This window comes from Ciconia boyciana, chromosome 5 (genome assembly GCF_034638445.1).
Source record: "Ciconia boyciana chromosome 5, ASM3463844v1, whole genome shotgun sequence".
Classification (NCBI taxonomy): Eukaryota; Metazoa; Chordata; class Aves; order Ciconiiformes; family Ciconiidae; genus Ciconia; species Ciconia boyciana.
Window position 1 is genome coordinate 30,693,935 of NC_132938.1, and position 17,470 is coordinate 30,711,404.

Consider the following 17,470-nt stretch of genomic DNA (forward strand, 5'->3'; position numbering starts at 1 on the left):
TGCCCAGTAACTGGCTTACTTTTCTCTCCTGACATGTCCAATTTAACATTCTTCCTATCATTTACTTTGATGGAAAACTCAAAATAAAACACTGTGAACATTTTGCTTTGTTCTGATCATGAATGAGAGATTCCAAGAATTACTAAAGTTGATTTTAGTCTAATTAACTTTTGTGGCCTTTTAAGAGCAGAAAAGGTTTGCTCTTGTTTCTGACTTGAGTAAAATGAGGGCAGAACGCTGTAGGTCTGGACCACAACCTGTCCAGACCCATCGCTGTTGCTAACTTGCAGAGCTGGGCTGACCTCGTAAAAACAGGCCATCCTGTATCTGCTGGTCTGCGGTTCATAGCGTGTTCTGCTGGAAGCAGAAGATGTCTCAGCTTTATATCCACTATTGTACCAAAAGGGGAAACTGGCACTTCCATCTATTCCCTGACTTTCAGCCCTGCTACAAAGAAAGTCCTCCTGCTGTGCCTTTGAAAGAAAGCTTGCGGGTGCTCCTACCGTTTTGACTTGCTTTGCCTCTCAAGCAGTGAGCAAGGTACCCAAGATTCAGAGGGAAGCAGGATGTAGAACACAGGCCTGGCAAAATGCAGGTCAAGGAAGAGTAGGTCTAAGGCTGCTCATGTTTTCTCAGTCTTCCCAATTCAACTGTACTGCAAATACAGCAAATTACAAATTCAGCAAATTCCACTAATGCTGAGAAAGCAATCTGTTGGATGAATAAAGGCTTGAAAACTACCTAAGGGGCATTCCTAGAAATCCTGTTTTATATTTTCCTCCCAAGACAATCCTTATTTTTGGTCATGACAATAAGTTTTAATTATTTTTTTCCTCTTTTATGAATAAGTCAAAAGAACTGTCATTCTAAATAAGATGTGAAAACAAAGAATGCTGATGAACCAAAACAGTATGCAAGCAAGGGGAAATACTATCACACACTTGTGCAGAAAGAACAAACATAGTTGTACTAAACACACAGATACAGAAACAGAAGGATGCGAGGACTCTGCCTTTGTGTTATGCAATTCACTTCATAACGTAATAACGATGTTCTTGGTCTAAAACTACCTGCACTAGGACTGGCTGGGATGGGGTTAACTTTCTTCACAGCAGCTTGTATGGTGCTGTGTTTTGGATTTGTGGCCAAACTCGCCTTGATAACACAGGAATGTTTTGGCTGTTGCTGAACAGTGCTTGCACAGTGTCAAGGCTTTCTCTTTTTCATAGTCAGATGCCCCACATAAAAGAGTGAACACTTATGCCTAAGGAGATGAACGCCGTACTTCAGACACCCACCATGCTTCTAATAGTCCACCCACTATGTAAAAAGACAGAAGTAATTTTATTTCATAAACTGAAGAATCTTTGTACTGAAACATTCATTCACCTGTTCATCTGCCCAGAAGTTGAGAGCAAACACCCAGATATTCACTTTTACTCAGGAAACATGCACACTGGAATCAAGCATACAAGTATATTTGTAAAAACTATGGAATTATGGACAGGTTATGGAACATAAGACAAGCACAATGTCTATTTTGATCTCCGTCTGGGCTTGCAACTACATAACCTGAGAGCATAGAGAGCAACAAGGGAAGCATCTATGTACACAGGAATGCAGCTTCTCTTTGGTTCTTGACTGAAGCTTTAGAGACTTCAAATCTTCCCATACTTACGTTAGGCACAACAAAGAGAAACTCATACAACTGTGATCCAAAACACTGTTGATCATAGGAGAAATGGCAAAATATGAAAATGGAGGTTTAGAAATGACTGCACCGTATCCAGTAGAAGGCACCACTGAAGTTGTGAGGGAAGCACCATATAGTGGACAAGATGTGCAGTACATATTGAAAAACAGGAGAGCAAAAGTCTACAAGAAACCTGGAACACTGCAGGCACCATGGCCAGGAGTATTAAAATAACAGCACAGTGCAAATATGACTGAACATGCCCATTTCTACAGTAACAGTCTTTTAACCATTAAACTACTTTACACTCAAAGCAACAGCAGACCAGTCAGACCATGCCGGTATTTTGAAGCAGAAGTATCCACAGGGAATAATACCAGAATAACCAACAGCAGAATTACTCCACTGCCCTTGAGACTCCCCACTTAGGCCCATTCTTGGCAAAGGTTTTCAACTGTAAGCCCCTCACAACATTTTGATTTATGTTCATATGCTCCCTACCTCAAAGGTGACCTGGTCGATGACCTGCTCTCTATTAGTAAATATTGAGAAAAGTGACAGCAGGAAGCAAGATCCCTTCTGCCATTCAGATATGCCACCCTTAAGCTATAGTTCATTTTAATGAATGTTTTTTAACAATTATTTTTTTCTAAAATGTGACACTGGCAGCAAGAGGTTAGGGCCTTTCTCCTCTACGGGTGCTCATCTAAAAAAAGGCTTAGCGTGCTATTTTTAAAGGCTAATGTTCATGTTGTTTCAGCAAAAAGCTCAATGTTGGTTTTAGACACATTTCTTCTTTTATGCCAGACAGGCCAGCTCCTCGTATTCACAAAGCAACTGTGGTTCACTGAACATGTTTCCAGGATTAATTTTGACTTCCCAGGGTTAACTTTGCACTGATCAATGAAAGAAATTGTGGAAAAGATTACCTTATAAAACACACAAACTTAACCAACCTTTAACAAAAAGAACAACTTGTAGAGCTTTCATCAGACTCAGCACTATTCAAGGACAGCCTGTCAGCATTTGGCACATATGAACATGGGAGATGGAACAAATCTACAGGAAATCCTTGTGCTTACTCACATACCCTCAGCACCACAGACGAGTCAAGTCGCTTTTATATGTTTCTCCCAGTTCCCGCGTTCCCAGCCATCCAATTTCTCACCACACAAGCAGAATCTTACCTGTTATTTTCTGCAACACGGGAGATGGCTCTGGCTCATCACAAATGGCCTTGACTAGGGCCTTTTTCACCTCTTCTTCAGCTGCGTCCAGCTCTTCTCCGCTTTTGATTTCTCCGACCACAGAATACATGTATACCAGCAAGATAAGGAAGTCCTCGCAGGTATAATCATCTTTTGTCCTCTCATTGTAAGACTTGATCATTGGCAATAACTGGTTCAAAACACTGGGCATTTCCGACTTGCCAATAGTCTGAAAAAGAAAAGGAAGATCATGTCAGATTGACCCGGTAGTGCTTATCAGACATCAGACATACTCCGGCCTGCATCTGCAAGTTATTGTTTCTCATAATAGCAGTGCTCATTTAACGAAACGTTCAATATTAGCATTCTCATTTGTCAGCACATCATCCTGTGACGTATTTGCTGCTCAGATAGCAAATTTATTAGTTTCCTACAAGTTTTTTCCAAGGCACTCATGATACCAGCCCCTTAGCACTTCAAAAGCCTGATGATTAGATCTTCTCCATGCACCAGTAAGATGAGAGGACGGGAGCATCAGCCTTTGCAGTATGGGTAAAAATGGTAGAAAAAACAAGGTCAAACACTTCCTCTAAATTCTGGTCCTCCTCCTTGGGCCTGATTTTGTACTTGAGCAGGGAGTTCAAAGCCCAGCTCCCATTGACTTCAATTGCTATTGCGAGCTCTCAGCACAGCTGCAAACCTGACCCTATGCTTTCAGGTCAGAAACCCAGACAAATAGAAACAGAGGGAATCACCTGTGAAGTGTGTGGTTTAAGTGACCGGCGTGGTTTCCTAGAGGACCTGTACAACAGGAGCAAGGACAGGGCAGCAATCACCTGCCTGCCATGTGCCCTGACCCTCTTCCCCCTCTGCCTCCTTCACAGCACACTTGCCAGCTTCTCAAGCCGTGTAACAGGGGTCTTCCCCACTGAAAAAGCCTTCTTTGCTAGGCAGGTCAGGCTCATTCCCACAGCACATCCATGCTGTGAGGTGAGAAAGGCAAAGGCCACGTGGAAGCGGGGAGAACAATGTGACTGTGAGGCTGAAAGATGATCATAATGGGCATATGAGGAGAGGAAGGCTGGCAGAGAAAAGGAGGGGGAAACTGAGAGTATGCTGGGATGTCCTAGGTCCTCAGTAGTTGAAATCGCACTTGCGTCTTCTCATCTCTGCGGGATGGGTGTCCAAACAGCTTTCCTGTAGTCGTCCTGCACGTGAAATCTCCACACACTTGTTTTCTGCTGTGGGTTAGTTTGCAGCTCGGCAGTGGGATCAGGTGAGAAGGGGGGCCAGTTCCCCACTTGACGGCGGTGATCAGTCGGATCCATTCAAGAGGTCTCCTGCAATGCCACCCTCAGCACCCTGCCCCCTGCCCTGCAATCACCAAACAGCTCCCTGTGAAACCTGTGGGTCAGTTCATAGCATACAGCGAAACGCTGAATCTCCTACAATCCAATGAGTCAAGTCTGCAAACATTTATTCTTGGTTGTTACTACAGCAACTTCAAACAGACTGGTCACGGTGAATAGGCATCACAGCCAATAATATACCTTTAAATAAATTCACAATAAGTAAACAAAATACAAATCAAACAAACCAGAAAGAGACACAGGTTTATACAATAACAAAATCATGCAATTAGGTATATCACTGCTTTTAACTGCACGAGTTTAGTTCTGAGCTCTTCTGACAACTCAGGAGTTTTTTCTGAAACCTGGGCAGGGATTTCAGAGTCTAACTTTAGGAACACAGAAACTGAAAGTTTCATCTCCTGGCGTACTCCGTACAACATTTCAGGGGGTCCTGGTTTTGGTTGTATTTTGTTTTAGTTGTTCTTTGACAATCTCAGAAACACTAACAAGCATCTCATGAGCTGTAATTTTTATACCTACACCAATCCACTGCAGATCGCCATCATAAAGCAAGCATGAATTATTCAAGCTCTCAAGAAACTTTTTTCCAGCCTATGCTATAGGAAAAAACACTTCTGTGGACTTTGGGCCCCACCCTGCTCCTGACATACCAGTTTCGCCAATCTTTCAAGGGACTTCAATGTGGTCAGATGTTATGTTCCTATTTGAATACATACCTTAGAGAAGAATTTTCTAACTACCCACATGCTAAACCTAACAGTAAGTGCACACTGTGGACTTGAAGCAGTAAATTACAAAGCTACAGTGGTCAAAGGCATTTGGGAGCTAAAAAGGAACATTTAGAAATCTGGGAGGGTTTGGCACCCTGTGTGTCTTTGGGCAGGGAGCGTTAAATCACAGGCACAGCAAGTCCAGGCGCTGCTCCGCCTGGGAAGCAAGTCTATGGCGTTTGGCGCTGGTCTGGCATACGCTGGCAGCTGGGCCACCCTCAACTCAAGGCAGTCGGTTCCCAAACTGAGCCCTGCTCAGTTCAGTATTACCCGCTCTCTTATTGAAAAGTGACACAAACAAATTCTCATCCGTATGCCAGTACAATAAATATCAAATCATCCAGATCCTAAAATGGAAAAAGACAAAACTTCAAGGAATTCAGAGGTATGCAGCTATCGGGAGGAAGCCACCCGCAACAAACAAAAGCCTAATCATTCCTAAAAATCTAAGAACCGAAGATTAACCTACATGGAGTTATTCTGGAACAGATGACAAACTTCAATCTATATTCATCTGAATTCACTTTTAAGGAGAGCCAAGCCCTATGCCACATATTATTGAACATCATCTATCATCTACTGGCACATCATCTATTCCCCCCTCCCCTCCCAACACATGAACTTTCTACTTCACCTCATCTTTAAATATCTCATAGCATGCTCCTACAACACCAAAGATGAGTTCTTGAAAAAGCTCTATTTTGCATGCACAAATTATCCAAATGGATGGAGCACTGAGGATGCACATGGCCATATAAAAGAGTAGGGTCAACAGCTCCTGCTTGAGGATAGTAGCTCCTGAAAGTACACGTGTACAGCGTCTCTGGCAAACTTTCAAACATACATGGTAAAAAAAAATTGGGTCTAAACTTTCAGGATGATTTACTGAAGGGTGGGCTAAAACTCAACAACTTACAGCAACAATTGTCACCTCTTATCTTCAAAGTAAAAATGAAAGAGGAAAAAAAAATTAAAGACCTATAATAAACCGTTAACTTCAGAACGCACGTAGGGTCTTTCTGGGGTATGAACTTCTCTGGAATGTTTTTCCCTTATCTCTTGGGAAATGGCACTACAGAGGACTTCAATTGCAACTGCCGAGTTTCAGAGGCTATTTTGTCCAAACAGGCCAGTTGGACTGGAGCATGCATGAAAAAAAAAGGGACTCGCAGCCTCACTGCAGAGCACGGCTCTGCAGGGAGCTGGGAAATTTGCCTCAAACAAAATCCACTGGCAGATTGTCATTATCTGGCCACCTCCGATGATTTAGGGGCTCCCTGCACCGCCTAACAATCAATCAATTACCCTGATTGAACTACCCTAAAACACAAGTTTTAAAAATGTAACTACCCATGACCCAAATTTCCTGCTGGTTATGTTGGCCTCAGGTTAGCCCCATTTGTCTATCATCAAGGGAGCCAATAAAAATAATAAAACCAGGTCAATTCTAAGCTTTCTAAAGGCTGTATAAAAACAGTAACGCTGCTTAATGCAGAGCCAGCTAAGGCCCAAGCTCTAATGCCTTCTGCTCGGTCGCATTGTTTGGACATTTTAATGCTATAATCATATATGCTTCAGAATCCAGGGAGAGTTTGTGATAGACTTTTGTTGTTTTCCATCTCTTTCCTCCACCCTCCTTAGTTATTTATTTTTATAACTTAAGCTGTGTAATAATTTACTGTCCCTAAGGGTAAACGAACTGACGTCAATTTGCTGATTTTTGCAAAAGGCCCGAGTTTTGGCAGATGGAAGGACAGTGAAGAAAGTACAAAAATAATTTTTTCAGTTTTTAAACACTGAACATGATATTGTGCTTCAAAAGTGACATTTAAAATGTGATTTAAAGGATCTACAGGAATTAAGAGGAAGTGTAATAAACCCAATAAAAAATGTTTTGCATTTCTGTGAAAGGCATTATTTTCAGTACTAAATAAACCTGTAAGAATCTAAAGCCATATGTATCATTAGGCATCTTTTACACAATAGAAAACAGAGTGCACTGGGGAGGAAGAGAAGAAGAGGGTCAGAGTTTACTTGAATTAACACGTGTCCCTGACAAAATTGAGAAGACAACCGAGCACTCTAATCCCTGCGCTTCCAGCCCACCATCCTCAACACATCATTAAAAATATTAAAGCAAAAATCAACTTCAAGCAAGCAGAATTTATTTTCTTTTAAGATTCAGGAGGAAGGAGGAGATAAATCTTAAGAAACTACTTCACTATGTAAACATTCTAGCGGCTTTCCATTTAGGAAGCAAAACATGTTTAATTCCTTCAGAGGTCGCATGAGTTAACAGAACTTTTTTGGAATGGAAACCACACAGCTTTACAACAGTGAAGGATTTTATTGGGGAAAAACAAAACTAAAAAACAACTCCAAAACCCAGCTGCAGGTAAAACCAGCAAGAAGGATCAGCAGAAACTCACAAGCCCTTGGTTCACTTGCTGCCCCGCACTCCTGGACCGCCCTATTTAACAGAAGCTCCTTTTATTGATAACTTAGGTGGGAAAAGAGGGTTCACGAGTTGCGCGATAAGCAGCTTTCCCATGTTGCTCTACCTGATTTGTCATGTTTTACCTGGGTTTGACATTTTGTGTTTCATTATTTTGCCACCCACCGTATTAGCCTCCCCACTATCCAGATGAAGGCAGAATATTCTAGCTGCTAAAAATGACAATGGCACCAAGGGAGGACCTCGTGTGTATGCAAAACCAGCTCAGATCCTTTGACAGCAATAGATCTCTGCAGCAGTAATCATCTTAGCAAAAATGAGAGACGCTGCCAAGCTAAGGAGGAGTCTTAGCTGCCTGCAGTGCTCAGCTGCCCATAAATCAAATGCTGCAGCTCTGTTACTCGCTGTTTTACACTGTTTGGCCACCTGAGATTTGGGGTTCATTGCACGTAATTTCCATACGGGTGAGAATATATCTGTACTCCCTACTCCCAGTAAAACAATCATTTCATGTATTTTGTTTTCATAAAACAGCCTATGGTGACTAGTGGTTTGACACAGTAAGTAAGTATGATCTTACCATGTAAATTATGTTTTCCCATACGAAGCTCTAGAAATCATTATAATTCCTGACTTAGGTAGGTTTTGATAAAAATCTATGTTCTCTTTAAGTATCTGTAGGGTATGATTGAAGAATAACCAACCCAAAACACAACACAAAAAATTAAGGTCTTCGAAGTACTACACTCTCACCATTAGGAAACCCCTCAATCTGTTAGCATCAAAATAGATAGCGTCCAATTATTCAGGCAGGCTATTTAAGAAGAGGATGAAATCATTTTGATAACTGAAGTCCACCGTCTGTACACTTCCTTTTGCAGGAAGTGAGTTTGGATGCCAGAAAAGTTTTAGTCTCAAACTTGTTTCCAGCTGGGGAGGGTTGACAAAGCCTCGCCTTGCAGGGGGAAGGAGCAAACGTTAGCCTTAGGGGAAAGCAGACGAAGCATCCAGCGAACTCACAGCAGCTTGAGAGTGGAGGTGTGAGATGCTGGCAGTAAATGGCTGGTTCCGGTAAAAAAAAGCGTAAGTCATTAAAGATAAGGAGAAAGATCACATTCTCTTTTGCTGGGGACCAAATCAGGTTTATGACTTGCCTTTGTCAATACCAGAAGACTTGCATCTTCCTCTCTTTCATGGCAGCGCCTGTCTATTCACTTGATAGACAATACAGAAATCCACCAAGAATACGCATATAAAGAAAATGGCAGAGAAAGATGAGAACTAAACTGCTAGTGAGAGACACAGGAAACAGTAAAAGCATCTAAGACCTCTCTCCTCTGTCATTACTCTTAATGACTCCTCTGTCTTTAATGAAATATCTCTACAGAGCCAATTCTATCTCCTGCCCCCTTTTCTGCATTTATCACCCACTCCGAGCATTGCCCCAGGAACTATATTCTCAAAACTGCAGAGACAATTTCCTGGCAGCCCTTGTAGACAGAGTCTTAAAATTCTACTGTAAACAAACAAAAAGCAAATAAAAGAAAACGAGTAAGCTTTTTAAAAGCTATTTTTAACTTGGCTCATGCTGTCAAAGACACAGATTCACATTCATCCTGCGTGCATGCTCTCCCAATTGGCCTTCATTCTTGCCTTCTGCCCACCACAGCAGCCTCTTCCTTCTGCGCCTGCTGAAGTGTTTCTGTGACTGTGCATTAAAACAAATAGTTTTAGCCAGACTGGTTCTCTGCTCAGGTTTACTGCTTGGCCCCAGAAACACTTACACTAGCCATGAAGGCCAAGGACTGGACTGCTTCCTCATGCAACAGCACTGGCTTGAAGCCAACATGAACTAGAGTTTAAGGTTGCCAAGAGATATAAAAGAAAAATATATAAATAATCACCTGCTCTTTGGATGACTTCTTCAATACACTGTCAAATGGCCAGATTCTTAATTGGTGTCTATCAGTCAACACTACAGACATCAACAGTCCTTTGCCAATTTATACCTGCTGAATATCTATCCATGATGTTAGCACTTACTGCAAAACACAGCGAGGAGTCAAAGGCAAGAAAAATTAACTTACAACATAAAGCTTTTAAAAAGCACGACATTTGGTCAGAGATTTTTTTTTTTTTTTTAACATGTGTCTTGCATAATTCCAAAAACACACCACTGACACTTAACAGCTAAGATGTGATAACAACAAAAATATTTAAAACAAGCTGTTCAAGCCCCATCGTTTCAAAAAACAAACGCAAAGCCCAGGACAGTTCTTTCAGCCAGTAACTCCCTAGCCCATGATGACCTAAGCAATTGGATTCCACCTATATCCCATAGCCAAAGAAGCATATTCTAATATTTTTCTTTAACCTAACTTCCTCAGGACATAAAAAGAAATTCTATTTTGAACAACATAATTAAGATTTCCTCTTATCACCTTTCTCCTGTCTTTATTGAGCATCACAGTTGTTTGACAGCAATTTCCCCATTTTCAATCTTCTTGCAACTTCTTCAGTTATTTTTGTTTCTTGTGTTACAAGAGGCAGATTCAGTTACTATGTCAGAACTGCAAGACTTATACATACATTTTGAGATAATTTAAATGCCATCACAAAAGCTTCCAATAAACCCACTGATATCTAATCTTCCACAGTACAGAAATCACCTCATCCCAGTGAGTTATGCTGTCTGGCAATGTATCATTACATCCTACAGTCCAGTTTTCCCCTCTCTCTTTGGAAACCATCTAAGCGTACAGCTGTGTTAAGATATTTTAATGGGTTCACGGGGGCTCAGCAGCAACAGGATACTGAAGAAAGGATATTTAATAAGTCTGGATTTTATTAGACAAAGCTCTGCAAGGATAAGGACAATTTTACTTCAATCACCGCATGTCTGACATAAGAGACTCACTCATCAGCAGGTTAAAAAGGGAGTGCTTCCAACCTACTCAGTCAAAAGCTTTTAGCTGTGATGGCTTCTACAGACATGCTCGGTACAAACATGAATCAGCACGGCAAAAGCGGTGTCAGAAGAATGAAAAAGCAGTACAGGCACAGTCAAGATAAAACATGTATCAGGGAAAGATCTTATGTGTGGTTTTTTGAGGTTGTTTGTTTGTTTTTATAAGCCTTGGAACATTGGGAAAACTGCCAGAAGGTGGTAGGGGTTCAATACTGAGAAAAGGGCACGGGGATAACATAATATCTGAGGAGGTTAAAAATCACATCGGCTTTGAAGAGAACAATGGGAAAGCATTCAGTCACTACAAAGCAAAGGATAAGAATCCACAGGGACAGAAAACAAATAAAAGGGGTATAAATCAAGCAAAATATAGTACAACCAAATCAGTCAGTCGATAGTGCAGACCGTATCTGCAGAAGGAGGGGATTCTATCCCAGGAGATGGTTACTGAAAAAGATTTGACAGATGCTCTGGACAAAAAAAAGGACATGAATCCCTGCTTAGATCACTAGCCATAACCCTTCAGGTCTGAAAACCAGATGACTCAGAGGGGATAAAAGGTCTAAAAAATCATGAGTGGACAGGAAAAGGCAGGTAGGGATTGATTGCTCACTCTCTGTCCCAACACAAGAACTAAGGGGCAATTAACAAAGCTGGTAAGAGCCAGTTTAAACAGCAAATTAAATGGCGGTAGTTCTTCATGCAATTTGCTCAGATGTGGAACTCCTTGCCAAAGGTTGTTGTGCTGCTAAATTCTTACTTGGGTTCACAAAGATGATGGGAAAACTCACAGGGGAAAAATTTCCATCAAATGTTAGTAAATACACAGAAACCACATCTGTTCCAGAACTCAAAATGGTTGGAGCTCGGAGAGTATCATATAACCATGTCCTCTTCTCTTAATCTTCTGTAGGCAGCTGCTTTTGAGTATGGTTAGAAAAAGCAAACTAGCTCAGCTACCTTTTTGATCCAATCCAGAATGGACATATTTACCTCAAAGCCATGGCAAAAGGACCAAGACCAATATAACTACAAAATACAGTATCCAGGGGAAAGAAGTAGGGGAGCAGGTTTATTACAGTATGTGGCACTGTCAGGATTAATTCCAATATATCATGACCACTTCCAGTGTCCACATTTCTAAGAAGCTGTGGAAAACTAGAGATAATGTTGGAGAGAGTTACAAAACAACTAAAAGAGTAAATTTCTTCAGAGTGAGAGACAGTTTACTTATCAAAAGGAAGAATAACAGTTTATGTATGTCTCTTTAGGCAGAAGAAAATTTCGGAGTACGAGACAGCTCTTGAACCTAGTCAAGAAAGGCACAAGAGAAACAAGGGAAGTTGAAACTATGATTTTCCAACTCTCAAGTTAGTGGAGATCCTCTCAGTGGTGTGCATCTTTCAGAAAGACTTTGGAGGGTGAACAGATAGAAAACAAGCAGAAAGCACAAACTCAGTGATCTCACACAATAAAACACTATGCATAAAATTAATCTGGTGAATAAAACCATAAACCCTTTGGAACAGTGCTTAACTGCAGTGAAAAGAATCGTGAACTGTGAGGGAAAAATAATTTAGAAATAGCAGAAAGGATAAAGGTAATACATACTGAAATACTGGACATGCTGTGAGGGCTGGCACACAGCAGTAAGTTGTAAAAGGAGACTGTTTGACAGTCACAATAACCCCATCTTGTGCCTTTTCCTCCACATCCTTGCCTTCTGAGGCACCTCTTCTCTCTCAGCCCTTTGTATCATCCTTCACTCCTACACCAGTCTAATGTCAGATCTCCCAGGAACTCCTCAGGGTGGCAGGGAAACCTCTAGACTTTTGGTGATGGGTCAGTCCACGGTGGCCACTGGTACCGGAAATGAAAAAATGAGATGGCCTGGGACAAGGGCAAAATGGGAAAACAAGTCTATTCCTGATGGGTGAAAAACAAAAGGATTTTGGAGCCCACACGACTGTTTGGGTTCGTTTGAAATAAATTTGTTTTCTTATTGCTGTTGGCTTTTTTGTGTGTGCGTTACCTCACCATCAAACATTTTCAAACAAATCCAGTCAACTTCTGCCCCTAGAAGTCTGATACTAACAGACAATCAGGACATCTACTATACATTGCCACAAGCATCAATGCCAGTTTGTGCCAAAGCATCGTACAAATCATGTTTCCAACTAAGTTATGGCCAAACATATACCTGAAAGCTTTTAGCGACGCTTAGAGATTACATTATTGCATAAAATATGCTGAATAAGGATACTATTTGGCTAAAACATACCCCGTTTCACAGTATCCCTGGCATCCAACTTTTGTTGACAATTTCAATGGAAATGGATGTAGATCTGAGCAAAGTAGCACTCTCTCTCCCCATCCCTTTTCTTCTGTCCCTTTTCTTAAAAAACCCTAGGAAAGAGTGAAAATCTATCACTAAGATAAACACACCTGCCAGAAACTGTTGGAATTTACCAAAATACTAGGAATTGAAATTCCTGTGAGTCAAGAAACTTGAAAGCCATTTAAAACTTCAACTTGCGTGAGACAGCCATATGAGACTAGATGCTGGATCACGTTACTGCATTTTACAGATACAAATTTAAACAGCAGCTAACTTTGAAATATTTTACATTGTCTTTAAAATATTTTATACCTCGGTATGCAGATAGACAAAGAGATAATGTATGACATAAGCCGCAAAGCAAAAAAATATATGGACATGGGAGGTTTGCATAGGAGAAGATCCCACTGCTCTGCCCACAGTCCCGGCTGGAACCACAGGAAGGAGACAGAACGGCAACACAAAGACATGCAAAGGCAGATTATCAGTCCTCTGCAGAGCACCACGGCTGTTAATCAGTACAGTAAATGTTATCACAATAGAGTACTGACATTTCTAGCCCTTGTACAAGGCTCGCCATGCTTTAAACAGGATTCAGGCTTTCATGGTGATTAAAGGCAGATGTCACACGCATGAGTAAGTTTGTAACTTATGAGCCCCTCATCCATTTTTGTGTGTGGAAGGAATCTTTCATTGACAGGACACCTTCACTGGAGGATGCTCGCTGTGGCATAATTTGCACAAGGAAGAATGTTTTCCTTCCCTTTTTCAGGTTGGGAAGAATAAAACAAGCTTAAGTGTACAACTATATCTCATTTCATCCTATGAAATATATCAGGTTAAAACCTTAATTTTCCTGTCCAGTTTTCCACTGCCATTAAAAACTAATCAGGTTATCATCTTTTGGAGAGCAGTGGATAACAGAAACAACAGTGGCATTTCAAAGTAAAGGATGTATGTTTTTTCCCTATAAATGTGCAAGAACTGCAGCTGCAATAACTACTGATCATGCATCAAATATAAAACATCAAGTGAAATACAGGCATAAGCAAAATGGCCATTCTTTTTCCACTGTGATAATGCTATGGTGAAAAACTTCTGAAGTCTCATTCTTCTTTTAATCTTCTCATCCCATCCTGGACACCTTTTCCTGCTCTAGAAGCTAACAGTTCTCTCTTCAAGCGAACTTTAATTCGACTGCCTACGAGCTGTTCCTTTAACTCCTTAACCGAGCAGGAATCCTCAATGCTGGTATTCACAGGCGGTGGTGAACAGACTGCACGCCCCAGGTTGGGCACACCTGTGCACGGGTATACGACCTTTTAGGATGCCAGTTATTAGAAAGTATACCCAACACTTCCTTGTCAGTCATGATGCTCCATGCCTCTTGGCCCACATGCCCTTCCCACGATGGGCATGCAGCAAGTCCTCTCCTCTTTCAGCTCCTTTCAGTGCTCCCACTGCCCCCCCATGGGGCCGGGCTGTGCTGGGTGGCACTGACAGTGGTTTTGCAGCTGGCTCCTTGCTCTGGATGAGAAGACGTCAGGCTGCCGTCCCACCGCCAGCTGCAAGGGCCACGTGAGGGCATCCTGGCTGCCAGGGATTGCTCCTGCCACACCTCCTCCACGTCCGTTTGTCCAGCACGAGCTACAACTAGAAAAACAATCCTGGCTTTCTGTCCCCCCGGGATTTCCCTCCCACTCAACTGAACGCCTGAGTCAGCATAACTATCCCTCATGATATCACATTTGTGCAAGGGGAGCCGACTGGAGCACAGGACATCTGGTCCCAATATCTAAAAACACTTAAATCATGCATGTCATTCCAAACATTTAAGGACTTCAGAAGTTTTCAGTTACTTTCATATATATTTCCTAGTTGCTTCATGCAGAAAGGATTTCTTATGTTCAAGTTTCACTCTGAAGATCTGGGGAAATGTATATTCCATGCCATTTTAACTAGGAAAAAAAAGACCCAGCCTTAAAGATAAGCCCAGGCGTGGCTTAAGCTACCTTTATATTAACTATTTTTTAAAAATAATTCTAGGAGAATACCAAAATGTGCTGAGTTATAACACCTACAGTTCAGATTTCAATACAGGCGGAAAAAAGGTGGTTATATGTGCAATGTTAAAAAAACCCAAAACAAATCCAACAAACAACCCCCCCCAATTCAATTGTATATTCTAGATGGTGAGGTACCAAGATATTCTCTAGTTCCCCATTGTGCTTTTTCGTAGGAGAGAAAGGCATGGCCCAGTGGTCAGGCACCAGACTGAGACTCCAGAGACTGACACTCACCTCCATGTCCGACTGCGAGCTTCTTGCTTTTCTCCACCTGTAATCAGCAGTAGCTTCCTCACGCTACCAAGCATTAATTCAAGTGCTCTGACAGTCTGATGCCACGTCCCAGGTATGAGTAATAACATTCAGTGCAGCAAATATTTCCCTTTGCAGCCCCCCTCCCCCCTGCCCCCCGCAAGTCATGGTACGCTGAGGCCAATACAGCAGAGGCACACTCCGAGCCTGCTGTAGCCTATTTAGTTTGAGTATCAATAGCCGTCAAGCTGTCACGGGATGGAGCTCAGTATTAACTGGCTGCTTTTTCAAAAGCCAGGATGGGTATGTCTAGCTACCTCACAGTCTCTCTTGCACAACTCTTGCAAGAGAGAAAATATAGCACTTTGATATAATTTCTATTCTTATCTGGCTCCCCACAACTCATGGTGGGAGTGCTTCCAACCTCTACCGTACATGGCTTCTACTGCAGCGTACACATACCACTATAACAGCAGAAAAATACTAATTTCTTTTTTGGCAACTACTAGAAAATTCGTCACCCCCTCCACAGCACAGAAAGCTCCTGCTTTTCTAACAAGCTGTCTGTCAGTCTGCTCTCAGGACACTAGAATCAGACATTTGGGGCATACGTGATATTCCGTATGGAAACACCATGGCAGCAAAAAAGAAGAGGTATGAGAAACCATAGTTTGAATGAGAGAATCCAGAGGATCTTCGTTATATGTTACAACTCACAAAATACTTTAAATCATTTATCTGAGACTTGGATCCCATTTTGGAGGGCAGACTAGTATTACAAAGCTCTTTTAGATGCTGTTTATTAGCACCAAAATGAAATATGAAAAGCACTTTCTGTTAAATCCCGGATCTGGACAACTCTTATAACATGTACCCTAAATAAACAAAGTAAAATGGTATTGCAACAGCTAGAAATAAAATTGTGTGTTGATACTAAAAATAAAAATAGATTTTTTTACTGCACTAATGTATGTTCAACCTTTCTAAAAATAAACCTCCAACATAACATCATCACAACTAAGTTACCCCCAAATGTTACAATACAAGTAGCTACTCCAGCCGTCAGCTGGGACCCTCACGTCCCAGACTCCTTTCTTAGTTTTACTGGAGCAAACATTCCGACCTTCCCAGCAGAGAGTTCTGCAGACCCTAGCAAAGATCACATAACCCACAAAATTTCTGTGCTACTGTTTAAGAACAGCAGCATCCATCAGGGAAGCGGGGTGGGTGGAGATAAATCTAGATGGAGTTGTTTCTCTTTAAAATGTCACCTTTTTTTTAATAACCACTACAACAAACCTAAACCAGTCACAGGACAATCTTTTCTCCTGCCTCCAAATAATTTCCCTCCGCCACCTTAGTCATCACCACTTTTGTCAGATCCCAGCAAATTACCGGTTGGTGGTCTCACTGTTCTACCCTGAGCCGTATTTTAATTAGTCAGAGCATTGAGAAAAGATTATTGTACAAATATTGGCGAATCTTCAAACAAGAGTACATGCTGTCCATTTTGTTCACAATGAAAAAGCTCTTAAAGAGATTTCGATAAAGATTTGCCTCCTGCTTGCAGCCCACATTTGTAATGTTTATATAAGTGGGGGATATAAATCTTTTTCAAATGAACCCCACAGTTTTTAAACCAGCCTTGTTATAAACTGCCTGTTTCCGTTTTGCCTGCCTAAGCAAGCAATGCAGAGCCTGCTTGGGATAGACTGGAACTAATTTAATGTGCTCCAGGTTTAATCCCCATCCTCCCGGCTTTTACTGGCAGATTTTACACAGAGGACTACTGCTGACTTTAACAATGATTCATGCGATAAGTGGGGTTTGATTTGTTTTTCCACATCAGAAAACATGCAAGAGAAATGCCACCAAAATCATTTTAATAAAACACGACCGAGTCAGAGCCAGATTAAAAAAAAATAAGAATTAAACTTTGACACAAGAACCGTTTCGCCGCGCTTAACGGCGCTTTGAATTTATTAAGGTGAATTACTAGCTTGCTTTATGCAAAAGAAAAAAGACAAGCCTGCAGGCCCCTACATTTGGTTTGGAAGGAAGCCAGCGCACACGCCCGGACACCAACGCGCCGGATGGCAGGACGTGTACCTGTTATTAAAAAGGCAGAAGAGCGGGGCAGAAACAAAATCGTCGCTCACCGCCCGGCCCGAAGCGGCACCACGCGTTACTCTCCCGCACGGGCTGAAAGGAGTTCAGCCGCCAGGCTGCCCCCGCTGCCCTCCTGCGCCGGGCCGGGGCGGTGGGGCCGGGGCCGGGGCGGCGGCGGGGCCGGGGCCGGGCGGGGGCCGGGGCGGGAGCGGGAGCCGGGGCGGCGGGGCCGGGGCCG

At 42.1% G+C, this 17,470-nt stretch overlaps 1 protein-coding gene across 1 annotated transcript in view; it reads right to left on the reverse strand.

The window, feature by feature from the left end:
- SCFD2 (sec1 family domain containing 2) overlaps positions 1-17,470 on the reverse strand; it is a 206,711-nt gene that overhangs the window by 112,056 nt on the left and 77,185 nt on the right. The window contains exon 5 of the mRNA XM_072863139.1: positions 2,881-3,130. Coding sequence (XP_072719240.1) covers positions 2,881-3,130 — 250 coding nt within the window. The remainder of the gene's footprint in view (positions 1-2,880; positions 3,131-17,470) is intronic.